Below are 20,924 nucleotides of genomic sequence, written 5' to 3'. Positions count from 1 at the left end.
TGCGATTCCCACATATAATTTCAGACTCTCCACTTACAAGGTAGCCATACATATGTTTTCCTAAATTGTTCTGCTGAGTGAGCTTCTGTCACTCTAGCAATCAACACATTTGAAGGAGCTCGAGTACCTATGCCTTCCTTAGCAGCTCGATGGTGACAGCCAGCAGGTGGTGACAACAGGTCTTCAGCACCAAAGGTCAGCATGGATCCTCTCAGCTGCATGACAAAATACACAGTACATGCACAAGTCCAACATGTAAGAATAAAAGAAGACGAAAACAAACAATATGACTCAGAGAGAGGGCAGAAACAAGTTCATGATCAGAGGTAAAGTCATGCATATACTAAAAGACAAAATGGAGTGGACAACTCAATTCCTCTTAGCTTATCAGTGTGACGCTATTATTAGTTACGCTTTGCAGATGATAAAGAATATATGACTAAGTACTGTTATATTGTGGGTATGTGTGGATCATTTGAATTGAATCTCTTGCTTAAAGGGTTATAGCGCTGCAACATTCGATGCTATTTAGCATTAAGCTAGCAGACTGAAAGTCTACAGTGATGTGTTTGTTTTAAATGCACAAAGCGTATTTCTCTTTCTGTTATGCCCGGTTTGATTGCAAACTCAAACTGGGATTGTCTAAAGAGCAGCTGCCAGCATCTTTTTGGGTGGTAGCAGAAATGCTAGCTCCAATGTGCCACGTTAGCAAAAGTAGCAACTGTAAAAAGGCCCACGAGACATTCAAGTGCGCCCGTTTTCCCCAACGTCATCTGATTACCTTTCACCCCATGGCCCCCCCTGGGCCGATTATTACTCCCTGCCCACCCCCTACACCTTCCTAATGCAGGGGGAGAAGACTCACAGGAGAACGATTAACACATGAAGGAATGTTTTTAGAAGTCAATCTTCTTATTACATCTAAAATGAACCAATTGACACCAAGACACATGCTCTCATATGAAATAAGTCTTTTTTTCCACTGGAGCAAAAATACAGAGGAATGCTTGTATCTGAGTGACTGTGCCATTTCCCCCTCTTCCCCCTTCCAACAAATTCATAATTTACCACACAGCCAACAGTAGGAGGAGAAATAGAGGGCTTGAGGGGCCGCCGGAATGCCTCTTGGGTGCTTTCCAAAAAAGGAGCTTAGCATGGATAGATCGTAGTTTCAGACATCCTTTGTGAAAAATATCAATCATTTTGTGTTTGTCCCAGATGGGACGAAAGAGTCAAGTGTGTTCTGAGAGGAAATGGGAGGGGGGGCAGCAAGTCCTCCAGTTCTTTTAGAGGAGGAAAATTAGATTCTCACTTCCATTCCAGACTCGGCAAAATCTGTTTTGACACTCTGTAATGCCATCTGGCTCGAAAGGTGAACAGGATCCTTGCATGTAAACACGATAAGGAAGGGTCGGATGTTACATTTGACCTGGCTGACTCGGTGCTAATTGATGCATGAGCACAGTCATGCGTTACGCAGGCTAAGAATTAGAATATAAAGAGCCATGAGAGCCTGAAAATTGTCCCAGTAGTAGCTCTTGGATTTAAAAAAAAACAAAAAACAGCCTCTGAAAATGGTTTCCATCAGCAATGTGAATTTTGTATGTCTCTGATGAGTTGACCCACAAAAATCTTCCAAAAAAAAGGCCTCACAACACAGAGGCTGCCTTTTTTTTTTTTTGAAAATTCAGCCCCACTAGCCGCTTTCTGTTATCAACATGAATTTTTGTAGATTTATAACAAGTAGACCCACACAGTTTTTTTTCGTGTGGGTCTACTCATGATAAGAGTCTAAGAAGCCAAACCTGACTGCCATTTTGTTTTTAAGCTTTTATTTGAGGGCCATCTTTGAAGGTCCTTTAAAGACAAACGTGATCTAAATAAAATTGGAACTTTATACATAAGTGAACAAAACCAAATTGCAAAATGATTAAAGTTTTTATCATTTTGTGTGTTTGCTGAGCTTGATGAGGAGGTTTGACGACTTGCCATCATTAGTTCTCTCTGCCTTTATCATTAGGTCTGTAAAGTATGTGTGTGTGCGTGCGTGTGTGTGAATGCGTCCGCACCAGTTCTTCAAGATTTTTATAGAGCACATTTAACATATCCTGTTAGACTCAGCGTCAAAATGGGCGTTGTTGCATAATACACACACATACACGTTCACACAGGTAGTAGATTTCTGCCAACTTAAAATGCAAGAACCGATTGTGCAATTCCAGCTCTACGGATGTTTCTTTTGCTGAATCCGAAGCTTTCTGCTGCACACTGTCTCATTCACAAACACAAAATCAGCATAATTCATCTGTTTGTTCAATCCCACAATGTATCCTAGTGCAAGGATGGAACAATAATATTGTTGGAATAATTTAGCGGTGAAGCCTTGGCCTGCCAGAACTGGGGCCTTATATTTTACGAGTTGAACTCTTTTTGTTTAACTAGGGATGTCCTTTGACCCCCAATCAGTTTTATGTATCCTTCCTGTCCTTCTCTTATCTTTCTCTTTGTTACTGTAAGACAGGGGTCTCAAACTCCAGTCCTCGGGGGCCGCATTCCTACATGTTTTCCAAGTTTCCCTCGTTAAACACACCTGATTCAAATGATCAGTTCATCCTCACGTTCTGCAGGAGCCTGATACAGTTTAAAATAGTTGCATATAAGTTATCCCATATTTACTCAATGTTTGTTTAAGGATCTGCATACCTCGTATTTACTTAATGTGTGTTGAAGTGTTTAGGGCAGGGGTCTCAAACTCCGGTCCCCGGGGGCCGCATTCCTACATGTTTTCCAAGTTCCAAGAAACTTGGAAAACATGTAGGAATGCGGCCCCCGAGGACCGGAGTTTGAGACCCCTGGTTTAGGGCTAGTTACTCATTATTATTGTGTGTTGTCAAAGTCAAAGTCTGCTTTATTGTCAATTTATTCACATGCCAAGACACACAAAGAGATCGAAATTACGTTCCCACTATCCCACGGTGACAAGACATAGTACACAATATACATACAAGTAAACAACACAAAAAGTAAAAACAAGAAGGCACAAACAATGAATAAAAAGAGTGATGAATAAATAATAAATAAACAAATAATATAATAAATAAGAGGAGCAAAAATGGAGCAAGTGTGCATACAGCAGACAGTCAGAATAGAGCGCAAAAGTACAGGACGCTACGCAGAAGGGGGGAGAGAGTTCAGGATCCTAACAGCCTGGAGTATGAAGCTGTTGGTGAGTCTGGTTAGTTTACCAAGAAGATACACTTAGCAAAGGTTTAGTTGCATTGTTCCACAGGAAAGCGGCATTCAACGTGCTTCAAGTTATCTGATCACAGTCCAGGATGAGTCAGCCAACCATGGAGATGACAGCGTTGCTACAGCCACAATTTTAGTGTAGCAACGCCTCTGTAACCAGGGCAACCAAAACATTAAAAAGAGGGGCGCGTGGAGTAAGGACTCAGAATTGATGGAGATTGTAACTGAGTTTCCTTTCTCTATCGTTCTCCTCGCGAGTAAACCTATCCTGGTTATCTTCTCCTCTTCCTTCCAGCGTGTGGTTTTATGTCTGATGGTACTTAGACCTGACAAATATTAATATTATTATTATTATTAATATTATTACTATGATTAATATCATTAACATTATTAATATTATTCATAATATTCATATTAATATTATTATCATTGTCCAGTCCACTGACGGACCTAAAAGCGGTTGCTCGGGGGCACTGAAGTGTTTGGACTTCCCAGGTGCCAGGCCATATTATTGACTTTTTGGTATTTTCCCATTTTTCTGGGTATTTATTTCCCACTCTTAGGGACCACGCTTCATCAGCATTTTTGGAGGAATTTTTGGAGCTTTTAAAAAAAAAAAAAATTTGTTTTGCAGACAGCCTGAGATATCCATGCACCACCTCCCCCCAATTAAAAAAAAAAAAAAAAAAAAACTTGTTGCCAGGCAGAATTAGAGGATCTACCACACGCAGCAGTGAAACGAAAGGGACACCAGACAGGAGGAATTCCGCACGTACTGGGTTGGCACATGCAGAAATGACATCATCCGATATCTCCCCCGATGTCAAACGATATGTGACAAGGTCCCGTCGACGTAAACGCCCTCACAGTATCTTATCACACGAAGCGATGCATCAATTGGGGCTGCTACTTACTTACAACTGGCTGACTGAGTGACGTCTTTTTGGGGCAATGCCCTTGGGCTTGGTGCCATTTACTCCCCCCCCCCCCCCCCCCCCCCCCCCCGCCCCTCAACAAGCCGCCGCACTGCAGAGCAAACTTGAACCGTGCCGAGCTTTAATCAAGACCACACCAGTCGAACTAAAACCACGTTTACTCATAAAATGAGTTTCCGTGAAACCAAAGAGCACTTTGCTGATTTCCTGTTATGTGCTACATACAGCAAAACAATGCTTCATTTCATTCAGGGGCATAATTAAGAGTCTATTGATTGTAGTGTGGCTTTTTAATTAAAGTGCAGGGCTGTGAACAAGCTCTATTATTGTGTCCTATTAATGTTGATTCTTCTTTATTTTGATTTTGTTATGGTTGAAGCCTAAGCAAAAGCCAAAAGCTTATACATTTGCAAGGCACTGTAATTCTGCATGCATTATTGAGTGCTGGCACATCTGCATCTCAGTTCAGAGGGTGCGGGTTCGATTCCAACCAGTACAGGATGTACTTTGCCTACCACCATAAGACTGCTACAAATACACTAAGGCACAGGTGTCAAACTCAAGGCCCGGGGGCCAGATACGGCCCGCCACATCATTTTATCAAATTCGTGTCATTACTAGAATTGCAAATTGTCTTCACTTTTAATAATATATATATTTTTTTAATATTTGACCGGTTTTTACTCATCTGATTTGAAAACGAGTTATTTGTCAGTTTGTTTTGTAGCTTTTACTGTATATAATATGAGGTGCTCATACATTTATTTGGGTTGACAGTCATAATGGCCCTCCGAAAGAAGCTATGACTACAATGCGGCCCGCGAAAAAAAAGAGTTTGACACCCCTGCACTAAGGTGTTTGTCATAATTAGCGGGAAATCTTAAAGTTTATTCGTTGACTGTTCTTTCAGTTTGCTGTCTTAACTAAGTGTCCTGAAGCAGCAGGCAGGAAACTTCAGCGAGCACTGATTTGCAGAGTGGTTCATGAACGACTTCATAAGGAACCGTTTTCAGCATTTTGGATTTATAAATATCAAATTCTTATATCAAATGATTTAGATAGAAGACTTCCGTGCAAGCTTTTATATGTTTGTGCTTCCCTGATTTTGCATGAACTACCAATGTCCTTGCGGAAAACCCCGCTAGTTTATCTAGCTAGCTAATTTACCTAGCTAGCTAGTTTATCTAGCTACACACACGTATTATACTTTCTAAATAATTAATGGAATTCGACCATTAATTGGTTGAATTATTTTCCCCCATGTGGACATGCGTCTATGCTAGATAGCGAGAGAGGTCATGAGACAAGAAGCAGCAGTCAATGGCGGACATCAGCTACAAAATGAAGCTTTAATCTAAATCTGAAGCGGCAAATAACATCACAATGTTCTTCAATTCCCAACAGTCCGCAGCCTCTAAGTAACAAATAGGATGGAATGGGCACAAATATAAAAAAAACCCAAAAAATAGTTTCATTAACCACCACAGCAAAGTCACATGAGTGTCATTCACTAGCACACACCTTTACATTTTGTTCAATTCAATAAATTAACAGAGATCATGTCATCAGGCCGATCAATGGTGCCCATAAATGGAATGATCCATTCACATTGAATTAAAAAAAGGCACTCAACCTTCATCTTGACCAGAATAATAATGAACATATGAGAAAATGGCACATTCTTGTACAAAACAAACAAATCAAGATTTATCAAGCGCACTCTTCTGTCCACAAGCCGCTCTGAAACCGTTATTTGGCCTTTGTGCACGTGCACAAAATCACATTTGTATTTAAAAAAAATCATCAGTTGAATGTGAAACAGCAACAGCGCTACTTACAGAAAAGAAACTGTGCTTGTCGCAAAAAAATCATTGCGAGCGTGGAACTGATGCTTCCTCGTGGATCCTGAGCAAAAACAACAGCAAGTTTTTCTCCTTTTTTGGCAAATGGGCCCAAAAAGCCAAGTAATATGGCATCTAGAAAAAAAAAAAAAAAAAAATGCAGGGAGAATCCATCAATTCAACCACTTGTGGAGTGGTGGGTCAGCTGTGGCCTATCCTAGCTGACTTTTGGACTGGAATCGCCAACCAATCATAGGCCGCATAGAGACAAACAAGCACACTCATTCACACCTACAGACAATTTCAAGTCTTCAATGGACCTAACATGCACATTTTTGGAATGTGGGAGCGAGAAACCCCACGCAAGCACCAGGGAGAAGAAGGGATTCGACCCCAGAACCTCAAAACTGTGAGGCAGACACACAAATCAATTTTACGGCACTGTGGAAAGCCGTTTGGGCATTTATTTGATATCCTACTAGTGCAATGAATGGTCCATGTATGAGTATGTTGTCCTCACTTGTGAAAAGATTAAAAACTATTTTAAAAATTCAGAACAACGTAATACTGATGTCCAATCTACAAGTCCGCAAATGTCATGAAAAAATAAAAATCTGCCGATACTAATATTCGGCAGGATAAAATTCCGCCAACTGATTAATTGATTGATAAATTAAAAACAATCATAATGAATTGTTTAACTTATTTTTTTGATTGCTTAACATTAAACATTATCCACAAGCAAAAAATTTGACTACCGTAATTTTCGGACTATAAGTCGCGGTTTTTTTCATAGTTTGGGTGGGGGGGGCGACTTATACTCAGGAGCGACTTATATATGTTTTTTTTCACAAATTTTTACTTGATCATTAACACATCACTTACTTACAAGTATAGTTGACCACTTCACATGTTATTTTTAGTATAGTTGATCACTTCACATGCTTTGATATCTTTATCTTGAACATATTCAAAACATGAAAAATAGAGAGAAAAAATCAAATAAAGTAATTAACACTTTAAAGCGCCATATCCTCTGGACATGTCCTCTGTCACCAGGATGACATAAAGGACGAGAAATTTGATCGATGGATTTAATGATTTGGAGTGACACAAATGGTTTGATAATATTGTTGTTTATGTGATAGTTATTTAAAATATAGTTTATATATCGTTGTATGGGCCTGTGGAATAATTTGAACTGCGGCGCGGCACACGGCATTGTTGACAAAGGACGATCGATGGATTTAATGAATTGGAGTGACACAGATGGTTTTATAAACGTGTTATTTATGTAATAGTTTTTTTTAAATAACTGAATGTTACGTCAGGCTCGTTCTCAGCTCCTCGTTTGTGTTTGTCACGTTAGCATACCGTAACGTTTAGCCTGTTGTTGCTCGTTCATGTCTGTTCTTGGTGTTGAATTTTGTCGAATAAATTGCCCCCCAAAATGCGACTTATACTCCGGAGCGACTTATATATGTTTTTTTTTCACATTTTTGGGCATTTTATGGCTGGTGCAATTTATACTCCGGTGCGACTTATAGTCCGAAAATTACGGTATGTCCTTTAGTTTTTAACTTTACGAGAGAGAAAAATCTGCGAAAATCCGCTGGGTTGAGGAAATGTTTAAATGTCCTTAAGTTTTGTTTTGTGTTGGAATAGTTTAATGTGCAAAAAAATAAGAATTAAAAGAGATGATGTGGATTAAATCTGCCGGGCGATTAATCGGTTGGGCCCAAGTCTGCATTGTCTTAGTCATCAAAACAAAGCACATAGTACATGGGACAATTCAACGCACTAGTATGGTGTTGAAAAGATGCTCAAAGGTCTTTCCAAAGGCCATCGTGCCACCAAGCAGGAAAAATCTTACCACCCAACCTCCTCACCTCAATAGTCATCCGGGGAGTTCACAATTTCCGAAGCTCCTCCCCCCTAACTTCTGCTGGGCAACTGGGAGTTCTTTAACGGCCGCATCGGCCCCATTTGTCAAGCAGATCTAGTAACAACACCCCCGTCCTTGCCAGTCCCGAGAAGCCGGCATGAATATTTGACGCCGGGACTGCGGCCACCTAACCGCAGTGTCCCAGATTAACACGGAGGGTCCCGCTCTTGTGCAGCTCCCATAGCTGCACGAACTCCTCGGACATAGCGTGGAACCAGCGGTAGGGCTGCATGTCGTCGTAGTAGTGATGGCTGATGGGCCGCTCGGCCAGGTCCGAGGAGAAGGGCCAGAAACCGTAGACGCTCACTTCGTCGCACAGGCCTAGCGCCAGGGTGACCATGAAGAGACCTGTAGAGAGGCGCCGGGCGTGCACACTGCGGGCCTTCCAGAACTGACCCACGTTGCGCAGGAAGGCGGGGTTGGCAAAAAGCATGGTGAGGTCGGACGAGGTGTCGGCCAGCGCGTAGGTGGCGCGCAGAGATGGGTCGGTGCCGGGACGCATGGAGAAAGCCGGCATGTAGACGAAACTGCTACCATACGCTTTCATGCTGTCCACGAAGGCCTTGCGGGACCACATCAGGTTCTGGAATCTGAGGGGACATTTCATTAGGTACACCTGCACAGTCTACATAACTACTATTGCGTGATCAATTCTACTTGTAACTAGTCTCGCACATATATTCTTTATCCTCTGCAAAGAAAACAAATTTTACTGCAGTTTACGGAGTCACCTAGTTGTAAAACTCTTATTTGCCTGTTTGTATTAAACTGCTCCCTAGTGGCCACAGCATGCACACTATGTCGCCAAAACTGCTATTTTTTCCTAATCAATCAGACAATCATCATGACAATTTCTTTTGTTGACGTCAAGCGTGCGCTCACCTCTTCTCAATGATGCTGGGGTTGGCGGTCACCAAGTGCGTTTTGGTGCCCACGTCCTCCACGTATTCCTTGGAGAGCGGCGGGAGGTTACACCTGCAAATATATAATGATTGGAATCCATTTCCTTGTGCTGTATGAGATCATCATTAGTATAATTGGCAGTTTAACAAGCGCCACGACTGGTTTGGGTGAGTCGTGCAAATAACTGTCAAACTTGCACGACTTGTTGGGTCAGGGGTTTTTTTTGGGCTTACATTGAAACATGGGAAGTAACAATCTAATCAGCATACATAAAAAGCATGACTTGCCTTGTATATTTCAACCAGGAAAATTTGAAATATATGAGTTAAAATCACTTTTATATAGATCCACCAATATCTATCCACCAAATTGTAATGAGATTGGTTTAATTGGGACAGGGCAAAGTTTTGGATAGCTATGCAAAGTAACCACCACGATGCTACGTTCATTCAAATTAGCGCAGCGGTGAGTCAAACCGGAGTTTCTCCAAAGCCAAGTTGGAACGGCTCGGGAGACAGATGTCGGCGGACGTCACCTCATGACAAAGTCGGCCTGGTCGATGTCGCGGCCGCATTGGCTGTGCCGGAGGATGCCGCCGTTGCCCACCACTGCGCACTTCTTGAGGGGGAGCGGGAGGGGGTTAGCCTGCACGAATGTAAAAAAACAAAAAAAATATTATATAATATCTGTATTTGTCCTTTATTGAATTGTAAATTACTCAGTGCTAAAATAAATAAAGCAGGAATGATTCAGCTCGTCATCTCATTGCAATGTACTGTACAGAAAATCCCTCTGGAAACATGTCTGGCTTCTAATAACACTCACAAGTGCACACATCTGGTTTCACTCACAAAAAAATAAGTTATTAAAAGGTTGGAGCGGTACAGAAAATGGATGGATGGATGGGATGGACTGATTTTCGTCATTTCATTTACATTGACGTGTGAAAAAGAGGACAGCGCTCCTTATTAGCTTAGCATCTTAGCATAAGGCTAACAAATCAAAGAATTAAAACTGCTTTTTTTTATTTTTAAAGGTACTGAAAGTCTTTCTCCTCTGGGCAAGGAAAGCCTCAGTCACAAATGTACTACCTGAAACATGTACTGCATATTCTCTGTGTGACCAAACGACTGTAGTCTCAATGTCTACTTTCCTTAGCTAATGCCCAAATACAATAAAGGAGCTTAGCATGTGCTGCCAGCATTAAATCGCGGCTCTTTTGAGAGAGGGGCGACAGTGTGAGTGTGCATCCAATGTAGCTAAACAGGCCTGTAAATTAGGCGCTAAAAATAGACGCACGTCGGAGAGTCGCGCGGTAAACGCACAGAATCATGTAACGAAGAACCAGGAGTCATGCAAATGAGGCATTTATTGCTCCGTGAAATGTGATATTCCTCATAGCGCTCACTACAGAGAGACTCATGATTTTTTAAAAATGATTCTTATGTGGTGGGAAGCTACAATTGTTTGTAATTGACACTTCAAAACAACAGGGGGCAGTGTGTTTTGAGGGAAACACGCAGGAAGTTCTGACTAATTTGTTCGGCCACATTCCAAACTGAACACATAGTACATTCCATTCAAGTTTTTGTGGTGACACCCAATCTGAATTTAGTAGCTTCGCAGCTAAGCTAAATTTACGAGCACCGGCGATAGCTTTCAGTTATGCTAATAAATTGATTTAATGCTAATAAATTGAATGAGCATACTAACACCATGACCACCAAGTAAATAAATAAATAATTTGCATAGCCTTTGCAATGGGAAAGGTGAAGTGCTGAAACATTTTATGGAAAATAATTCCATTAGAACTCAAAATACTGCAATTTCATTGTACAATTTGCCACTAAAAGCCTTTCAATGAGCCCCCGGGCTCACCTCTCGAAGGTTTAGCATAGCCGTTCTGCTTCTATTATGTCTATTTCTATTCACCTCCCCCTTCATGAATGAGCATGCACAGCTCGCGTCTGCAAATTAGGGTCAAATATTCACCACACCGCTCCATCCCCCCACCCCCACTTCCCCTCAAGCCGGATATTAATGTGGCGCTCTGAGGCCTCGGTGATCGTCTGAATTATTAGAGCGAGCCCAAAATACATTCAAAACAAGAGAGCCCAATTTGTTTTTGAAAAAAATAAAACTTTACACACTCAATAGGCCCTTTTTTTCTCCCATTGTGTACTTTATGCAAAGAGCGGGTAAGTGGAGGGAATCTCATCTCATATTATTGACCGCAACCAACTCTCCCACCCTCCCCTACCCACCCCCATGATCCATATCATAAAACCCATAGTCGCGTCATGTTGCGCTGAGTGCACGGAAAACAAAAACAGGCCCTCGCTCCTTCTTTGCTCACCTGCACAAACAGCGAGTGGGTCTCGTTGTTGACCGTATGCGAGTGGTAGAACTCGCCGTCATACCACAGCACCTTGCCCACCGGCGCGTTCTCCTTGGTCAGCGCAAATAGACGCTGCGGGTGGCAGCAGTCACTCAGCAGCTTCCTGGGAGGGGCAAATTAAAACGGGCTCACTTGAGTGGACAGACCTCAAAATGAAATGTTTGTCATGTTAAAGAATTTCTGCAGGTATTAGCAAATTTAATCAAATACAATAATATAGTTTTTCAAAAATTTAACACTATTGTTAATTAGCATATAAGTGGGCAAGTATGTTAACCAAACACAAATATGGTTGCTTATGTAAAGTTAAAAATATATTTTTCTGCTACAAGGTGGTATGAGCGTCTCATGTTGATGAAAGGAATTGTACATTTTTCTTTTCAAATTAAGAATAAATTAATTGGAAAATGAAGGAAAAATTAATAATAAATCAATTGGAAAATGAAGGAATAATTACAATTCTAACTTATATCAATTATATTATGTTTGATGTTCATAAATTCAATTTAATGACTGAATGCTTTTTACTGAAAAAAATGAAAAATGATTAAACAACTTTTTGTCATTGTTTTTCCCCCACTTCAATTGCCCTCATAGTTTTTCTTTTATAGTATCAGGCAATTATTTGGTTAAGCTCTTTGGAGAACACTTTTTATATCCACTGTGGCTTCTTTTCACCTGCTTTGTAAAGATTTATGGACTGTCAACAACTTTAACAGAAATTAATTGATTGTGTGAATAATTTTGGCAATTGGTGCCCGTCTTTTGGGCTTCAGCAACTTCCCTCAAAAATGTCTGCGTGCGTGCCAACGTTTTTGACATACCAAAAAGGGGATTGACTCATAATCGGTTGATCGTTGGGGCTTTTTTTTTTACGTAACCAGTACATAAGTATAAGCAGTACTGCAAAGAATAAAAAATTCCACCAAATTTTATCCATCATGATAGATTTTTGTAGTTTTTGGTACAAAAAGTAATCAACTATAATTAGTACAAAAGTGAAATATCCTGGTGGTGAATTGAAGTTTTTTTTCGCCTATCTACTTAAGCATAAGAATTTACTGGAATTTTGTCAAAAATTGAAGTAATTCACTCTAACTAGTGCAGTGGATGGATTTCAGGCTAATAAATTTTGTTTTATGCAAATTAAGATTGCCTGCTCTTGAGTTAAGCCTCTTATAAAATGTCAAAAACTAAAGCGCTTCATTACAATGAGTCGACTGCACATATAAGTATTTTGAAGGGTAGTTAAAGTTTCTGGAATGAAAACTAATATCTTCTGCTCTTGAGTTAGCCTCATTTGATGAGAATTTTGTAGGATTTGGTACAAAACTGTATTTTGTGGTAACTGAGGGTTTTGGGGTGCAAAATAACATTGTCATGTAATGCCTGTCATCGCACAAATTTTGTAGGATTACATACACAAAAAGCACAAATTTGTTCAAATTATATTTCGGGGTGGTAACTGAAGATGTGTTCCAATTCCCAATCCCCTACCCCCCACCAGCACACACACCTTTTTTTTTTCTTTCTTTTTTTTTGCCATGCTAGAGACATACTTGGCTAATCTGTCGTGATAAGCATCTTTTGGAACGGGATTGCATTGGTGTGTGACAATCACTGTGATGATTCAGGTGATGAGATTTATTGACACAATGGGTGTTAAAGTAAACACAGAAGGAACGTGTGTGTGCGTGTGTACCTGTAATGGTCGATGCCAGTCTGGTTCTTCTTCCACGGGTGGTCCTGCTGCCTCAGCACCTCTTCCACGATGTCCTTGTCCCGGGGCACCCGATACACGGGGAACACGTAGTACCAGCCTAGCACCAGCAAGCACACCGCGGCCCACGCCGACAGCTTGGCCCGGTAGCACCGCATCAACATCTTCCCCGCTTCGTACGTCTCACACGCCAAATGTCAGACGCCTTATAAGAGCAGAGTGCTGAAGTGGAGCCTCCGTCTCATGCCGCACACACGCAAGGCGGTGTGACTGTCAGGGGCGGCCGGATCGGAACGGGTGTTATGAAGCTTGCCCTGCCGAACCGGTTTTGAAGGACTGCCGTTCCGCTCACAGCGAAGCGCGAAAACCAATTGCGGGATTCGTCTGCACCGTTGCAGATGAGCCCCTGCAGCCGTCTTCCTTGGCGGGTGTCCCGCCGAATCCACGCCCGCCAAGGAGGCGCTCCTTCCCGGCGTGGCTTCCTCACTCGTCTCGCGGCCTTTCCTGGGCCTCTGCGGGGCTACTGGACCGAACCTCCCCCAGAGTGCGGACCCCCTCTTTTTTGTCCTCCTGTTAACGCCCCCTCCCCCGAAACAAAGCCGTTCTCCATGAAGGGGTACCGAAAAACGGAAATGAAACCTTCAGAGTAAAAAATATTGATATCATTTCTTTCGTCAACGTCTCTCTTTTTGTTTCTTTTCACAGCAGTTTTATCTTCACGCTAGTAGCAGTGCGAGTGACGTTCTAAAAATAATTTTAATTTTAATATAATTATATTAACATCAATTAAATTTTGGTTATAGAGAACTTTAAAACCATTGTTACATGCACGTAGTTGTAGAAGCAATCCAATATAGCAACTACAGCAGTTTTGCCGTGCAATCGTTCTACTATAGTTATGCGTTGTGGAGAAATTGAACAATTAATACGATGAATCACGGTGTAATATGAAGGAGCTGTAGTTTACTTCCGTTTTTGACATGCACTAACTTGACGGACTCCCCGGCAGATTTTAATTCATAGCTCTGTCGCCATCCGGTGGCCAGTTTGAGCACTGACACCTCCCCAGCTTTGAAGCATTCTGAACGTCCATTCATTCCAAGCAATATGTTGTACGAGTTACATTTTCAATGTATCTGTTTAAAAACCAAACACCAAATAGAATGTTTGACCGATTTCACATATTTGTCCGTTTTGAAGTCAATTCGTCGCCCTTAAAACAAGCGTGGTATAAAAACAATAGCCCACAATGAGAAGAAGGTTCTGACATCATCTCTTTTTGTGTGTTTGTGTGTGCGGAGTTGGGTTGCATCAGGAATAGCGCGTCCACCTGCTGAGGATCACTGAAGAGCAATGACAGAACACTCAGGATGGATGGACGGACAAACAGACAGATAGCTAGATCATCCTCCTTGTATTTGCTGATCCCCCCCACTTTTTATTTCAGCCTCATTTGCATAAACAAGAAGCAAAAATGTGTCAACAATGTTTGTTGCAGTAACCGAGGCTCATCATGACTTATTCTTCCGCTTTCTTCCCCCCTGCGGCGGCGATGTCAGAGTAGGTCATATATCAGGCCTGGGGCCGTGCCAGCATTCTTGGTGGACCAGACTTTATCTCGCCTGTTCGCTGGCTCATATAAAGGGGCCCATTGTCCGAAGGGGTCCATTGTTGCAGACCCTTCAACTCCGAGAGCACTACTCAGACACTCCAGGAAAGGTAATGACATATATTTATAAATATGTGTGACTGAGACAAATTTTTAAAAACATATCTTTATAAATATGTGTGACTGATGCTATATGTAAAAGATGTCCAATCTTTTTTTTTTTTTATTAAAAAAAATGGAAGGAAGCGGCGCTATTGTTAACTTCTTTATGAAACATGCACGATTTAAAACCAATTTAATATCTCCCTTCAGTCCCTCATTTGTTCACCACTCCACTTTAAAGTCAAACTAAGCGTGGTTGCTTCATACTTAATCATATTTTTTTTTGCAGATGCAGAGCAGAACAGCGATCAACGCCAAGTGGGATAAGGTGAGTGAGGATTCACACACCGCTAATCTTTCGGGTTAAGAAAAAAAGGGGTCACGCCGTCCTTGTTACGAACATACGCCTAAATAACCGGCTTGAGCTAATCTGCCCCCCGTTGTTATCAGCATCCATGTGAGCTATTAATATAACTTTTATCTTTTCACATGCCACTCGACTGGCGGTTTACCCATATATGACATGCACTGCTGTCGGAGGTTAGGGAGAAGTAAAAGCAACAGCAAGTAATTCAAGGTTGACAAGTGTTACATTTGGTCTATACTATCAGAATTTTGAGGGGAAAAAACTAACATTTAAGGGTTTTTTTTGTTTACATGCATGTCCATCAGAAGGCTACGAATGTGACCATTCTACTGTCCCATTTTTGACATAAAATAGCTTTTGTATTAATTTAATTTATTGTAGTTATTAAGATTATTCTATATTTATTTTTGACTGGATTGTGTGTATTTTTTAGCCAAACGTGTACCATGAACCCAGCCCAAATGATTTGGATTTGTTATTTTTTAGTTATTGACTTTATTTCCAACATTTAATTTAAATATCTATTTTAAGATTTTATTTTAACTGAAAGAAAACTACAAAAATAACCATCTTTTCATTTTTTTGTCAGTTTATTTGTGTATTTTTTTACTTGTTAAATTACTTTTTATGAGCATTTTTGCAATGCTGCTTTAATATCATTCATTTGATGGTTTTTAATATTTGCATATTTAGTAATCATTCATTTAAATAATTAATAATAATTATTATACAAATTACATTTCGTTCATACATCAAATTAATTAAAAAATATATTTTCTGTTATATTCTTGTGTATATTGGTTTCTGTATTTTGTTAAATTTTTGTATAAAAATAAAATTACACTGACAAAATATCTTTTTGCTGCAGCCGAAGTCAAAGATCACGGCTTCCCGCAAGCTTTCCTTAAAGGTGAGTCACTCACCATAGACAGCATCAGGATTTTTTGATTGACATGCCCCTTTCGTCCAATCAGATGCTCCTCCTGACGAGAGCCTGCGAGGATCTGGAGAACGAGAGGCAGGAACGAGAAGAGGAGAAAGTGCGCTACCTGGAGGAGAAGCTGCCTCCTCTGCAACTGTCTGGGTTGTCGCTGGACGAGCTGCAGGTTTGGCAGATGAGACCGTAATTTTTAGAATCATCTTGAAATACCTTCACCTCCTCAGGAACTGTGCAAGGAGCTGCACTCCAAGGTCGACGTGGTGGACGAGGAGAGATACGACTGTGAATACAAAGTCAACAAACACAACACTGACGTGAGATTTTTGCAGTATCTTTCGACGTTAAAAATTCCACTTACGTTTCTGTATTTAACTTAATAAAAAAAAAAAAAGAACATACAATATATGCAATAAAATATAGTATATATTTTTGGGATTGGGGAGTAATCGTAATTTACAATGAACAAAATAGGCAAGAGTCATGTTCTACTTTTAAAAAGAAAAATATACTTTTCCTGTCAATAACATCGTGTAGATACGTGAGCTGAAACTGAAGGTGCAGGATCTCGGCGGTAAATTCAAAAAGCCCGCCCTGAGGAAGGTGAGGGTGTCTGCCGATGAGATGATGAGAGCCCTACTGGGATCCAAGCACAAAGGTTCCATGGATCTCCGTGCCAACCTCAAGTCGGTCAAGAAGGAGGATGTCAAACTTGACAAGGTACGACCCCCCGACCCCCCAATGAGCCCTTACGGCCTTACATTGCGGCTCGCTCTCTGCCTCGACCAGGTGCTCACGAGTGAAGTGGGCGACTGGCGTAAGAACGTGGAGGCCATGTCGGGTATGGAGGGCCGCAAAAAGATGTTCGACACAGGCAGCGCTGCGCAGTGAGGATGATTCCAACGTCGGGGTCCTGACGTGGAAAATGTAGGAATTAGCTTTCATGTTTGACGGTATGTTTTGTATTGTTTATTGGCCGGTTAAAGGGGAGATAAATAATTAAATAATTTTTCCTCATTTGAAATGGCATTCATCATGTTTTATATGTACCCTTCTAAGTGGATGACACACGTTTACATTTCAAAAATGTTTTTTTGTCTGTTTGTCAAAATACCAGAACACCAGCGACGTGTACCCGTACGACTTGGTGCTACCATGACAATCACGAGCAGCGCTAAGTGGCAGCCTGTATCATGTTGAATATTTATTTATTTATTTATTCATCTAGCTATCTATTTATTTAATTATTATATTATAATATATAAATAGTGTAAATATGTAAATAATATACCGTATTTTCCGGACTATAAGGCGCACCGGACTATAAGGCGCACCTTCAATGAATGGCCCATTTTAAAACTTCGTCCTTATATAAGGCGCACCGGACTATAAGGCGCACCATTAATGCATCATGTCAGATTTTTAATCCAAATCAAATCATTCTCCATTTTATCTTTTTTATTTCAACTTCAGACGCAGCTATTTACTTTATAATCACAAAATAATGATCCATAGTTTTTTTGATTCATGATTCATAGTCTTCAGCGGGCCACTTATGATTGATGATTATGATTAAGGCCCACTGTCGGCTTTTGAGAAAATATTAGGTTTTTAGGTGCGCCTTATAGTCCAGAAAATACGGTAATAATTATTATTATATCTTATATCATCGAGGTAAAAAAAATGAGCTGCCTCCTTGACTACGTGTTACAATACCATCAAAAATTCTGCAGTATAAGGTCACACCTAATTTGTGTCTGTGAGGCCCCAGACAGATGGTGAACACCAGGGCTTTTTATTTTTAGCTGAATAACCTCTATATCATTTTGTCTTTGAACAGCACCACACATGACACACATTTACTCGTCTATGCACGGAATGGCTCGTCTGGCTTTCGTCCACGCAACCTTTTGTCATCCCAAGCAAGGCCACACCAGTAATAGCATTTGGATATCTGCTTACACAAATGTATGAGGCATCTCAGCATTCACTTATAAAAGGACGGATGCGGACGCTCGCATCCATCTGCGGCCGATCTCCTGTTTGCCCTTGTATGACCCCGTTGCTAAGCCGTTGACAGTCTCGTCTATAAATAAGCACAACCTTCACATAGAACAAATGCTCCAGGTGTGCAAAACACAAATGTTGACTTGTTGGAGGCTCATCCGGAGATGACGGACACATGCAAGTGTGGCAGTGAGGCCCTTTATCCAAGCCACTAGATGGTAGCAGACCACCACATGACTTATATATGGACAGAAGAAAAAAAAATGGCTGTAAAATGAAATTTGATATGTTTTTGTGAATCTTATGGCACCCCCAAGAAAAGAAAACTTAGAATTAGTATACAAAGAAAACCCAGATTAGCATCTTTTCATTCTTAACATCCACAACAAGTCATCTATTCACCGCAACACTGGAATTGGGGTGGTGGGCAGCTGGTGATTAGATCCCCCGTGACTGGACGCCTTGGGGTCTGTTTATGCATGAAATAATGTTGTGTATGCTGCGGCCTAGTACACTGTTAAAATATCCTTGCAGCATGCTCAACTTTTTCTAACCTTGCAGGGTACAGAAGTCCATTTTTGGGCCAGATTTTGGACTCCAGTGTGGATTCTGATGCTATAAAATCCCAAATAAAGATTTGCCCATGAAGACATTGACCTCCTGGGGCTGATTTATGGTTTTACGCCGACTCATCAAAATTTCCTGCCACACGCAATGACAAATGTTCCAATCCTTGACAATTTAACGGCGTCCATGTCTAGTAGGTAAACATGGAGTAAAATTTGAAATAGAAGATCGTTTTGGAAGGACACATGGAAATACAAAATGGCAGACTTCCTGTGGGCTTCCAGGCATGAGTTTTGGGGAATTTTATGTCTATATTTGTGTCTTTTCATGAAAGACTTGTCCGCCAAATTTCATGGTGTCAATGAAAGCTGGCTTCAGGGGTTACATTTTCAAATGAATTAAATGGGGTATCCCCACCACCATCAGGATGACCTCATGATAACTGGCTTTGGGGGCTGAATTTTCAAAGAATTTCATGGATGGTCCTCCAGTGCTATAATTTGCCTAAAATGGTCGCATCAAACCACAATGGCAGACTTTCATGAGTGCTTGCGACTTTTTTGCTACCAAATTTCATGTAGTTTAGTGAAACTGGCTTTAGGGGCTACATTTTCAAAGAATTGGGTGGGTCGCTGTGGTACAAATTACCCTAATATAGTCACTTAAAACTAAAATGGCAGACTTCTCGTGAGTTTTCAAAATGGCTCCCTCTAGTGGTAAAGAAAAATCACTAACCAAGCACAATTCCTTTACAGTACAGTACACAACATACGATACAATATTTAAATGTGATGTTTAGAAACAGTTTAATCAAGGTAAATCTAAATTCTATGTCTATAATAGTACAATGACTTACAACAAAAGTTGCTTATGATGACTTGGCGACCTATGATTGTCTTAAATGAAAGACTTTGTTTTTTTTACATTTCAAGCTTTGTATTGCATGTGAAAGAAAATCCGCAGGGATTAATACCGTGTATGATTGTTATTAAAATGCATTCAAGCAGGTCATGCGAATGCGGAAATAAAAGAAATGGGTCAAATTGGTGAATCCCCCGCTCTTTCCCTGCGTGCCTACTCCGTGACGTCATTGGTCGCTCATGACCACTCCCCCTCACTCCACTGATGTCGACACTGCCCCCCCTCTTTCCTTGCACATCCGAGAAAGAGCGAGACGACACAAACCCAGCGTCAGTCTCCCGGATCTGCCTCCTCCTCCTCCGTCGACGCAGCCAAAGGAGCGCGCCGGCACCGCGGCTGCACCTCCCTCCCCCCCCGCCGCCAGTGATGGAGAGCCTGCTGGATAACCCCATGAAAGCCGTGCTGTACCTCAAGGAGCTCACCACCATCGTGCAGAACCAGCAGAGCCTCATCCAGACTCAGCGGCAGCGCATCGACGAGCTGGAGCGCAAGGTGGAGAACCTGATCGGCGAGAACCGACAGCTCCGGGACCCCCATCAGTACGTGCAGCATCAGCACCGCCACCACCACCCCGCTCCCCAACCCCAGCCGCAGCCGCCGGCTCCCCAGCCGCACGCCCACCCGCATCAACACCACAACAAAGCTGCGACCGGCCAGCATCAGCATCACCACCATCAGCATCGTCCCAGCTCCTCCCCTCCTCCCCCGGCTGCGACCCCCTCGCCGGCGCAGCACCACCACAACACGCAGCATCTGCAGTTGGTGCCCGCTACTTCGCCACCCGGACAGGCCAGCCCGGAGACCCCCGAGGAGGGCAAGAGGAGCCCTTGTTGCAAGTCACTGGTCCCGCAGACCCCCACCACCACGCTGTGCCGCTCCGTGGGATTGGCCAGGAAGGCTGAGTAAGTACAACACGTACACAATGCATTTTCTATTCAGTATGTTTAATTATATTAACACTTCCTTGATATTCCAATGTCGGAACATTTTCACCTTAGATAGAAAACAGAAACTAATAAACATAAATGACACACATGACAAGTCTTAATTCCAAAGGTCCAACCTGGACAGTAGAATTGGTCACACAGCTGTTCCCCAGTTTAATCAATAAACCCTTTTAATGGGTATTGATTTTTCAGACCATGGCTGGAATTTTATCTTTATTGCGGCAAGCTGAGTGAAATCTAAATGCCTTGCAGATATTATTCAGCATTTTTGTACTCATAATTCGCCAATATTGTCAGATGAATATTATGTATGGGCTTCATGTTGTCGCTGGGGCACGTCCCAATAGGATCAATACACTTTCGTATTTTTCACAAATCGATACTTTTGATGCATATTACTCTATTTCAAATGTTTGAATATTAACTGTTATGAACTCTTGACCTGTAAAAAGTGTAAAATTCCGCCTCTTAGTTAC

At 41.5% G+C, this 20,924-nt stretch overlaps 3 protein-coding genes across 4 annotated transcripts in view; 2 read left to right on the top strand and 1 right to left on the bottom strand.

The window, feature by feature from the left end:
• Positions 1-7,588: 7,588 nt before the first annotated feature.
• Positions 7,589-13,571, bottom strand: st8sia1 (ST8 alpha-N-acetyl-neuraminide alpha-2,8-sialyltransferase 1). The gene is made up of 5 exons (XM_037243016.1): positions 12,974-13,571; positions 11,230-11,374; positions 9,409-9,518; positions 8,853-8,945; positions 7,589-8,560 (listed from the first exon to the last, which is right to left on the bottom strand). Exons 1-5 carry the CDS (start codon positions 13,153-13,155, stop codon positions 8,098-8,100), a joined length of 993 nt encoding a protein of 330 aa, XP_037098911.1. The 5' UTR covers positions 13,156-13,571; the 3' UTR covers positions 7,589-8,097.
• An 890-nt stretch (positions 13,572-14,461) lies between these two features.
• On the top strand, positions 14,462-17,030 carry LOC119117458 (troponin I, slow skeletal muscle-like). The gene is made up of 7 exons (XM_037243734.1): positions 14,462-14,710; positions 14,992-15,030; positions 15,938-15,979; positions 16,044-16,175; positions 16,234-16,323; positions 16,544-16,726; positions 16,796-17,030. Exons 1-7 carry the CDS (start codon positions 14,477-14,479, stop codon positions 16,895-16,897), a joined length of 822 nt encoding a protein of 273 aa, XP_037099629.1. The 5' UTR covers positions 14,462-14,476; the 3' UTR covers positions 16,898-17,030.
• Positions 17,031-19,711: 2,681 nt separating this feature from the next.
• Positions 19,712-20,924, top strand: part of iqsec3a (IQ motif and Sec7 domain ArfGEF 3a) — a 38,931-nt gene continuing 37,718 nt past the window's right edge. For both annotated transcript variants that reach the window (XM_037242602.1, XM_037242603.1), the window contains exon 1: positions 19,712-20,403. In XM_037242602.1, the coding sequence (XP_037098497.1) occupies positions 19,868-20,403 (536 nt within the window). In that variant the 5' untranslated portion in view covers positions 19,712-19,867. The remainder of the gene's footprint in view (positions 20,404-20,924) is intronic.

This window comes from Syngnathus acus, chromosome 23, assembly GCF_901709675.1.
Source record: "Syngnathus acus chromosome 23, fSynAcu1.2, whole genome shotgun sequence".
NCBI classification, from domain to species: domain Eukaryota; kingdom Metazoa; phylum Chordata; class Actinopteri; order Syngnathiformes; family Syngnathidae; genus Syngnathus; species Syngnathus acus.
Note: the sequence above shows the minus strand (reverse complement) of the source record. Positions and strands in the feature narration are given on the sequence as shown.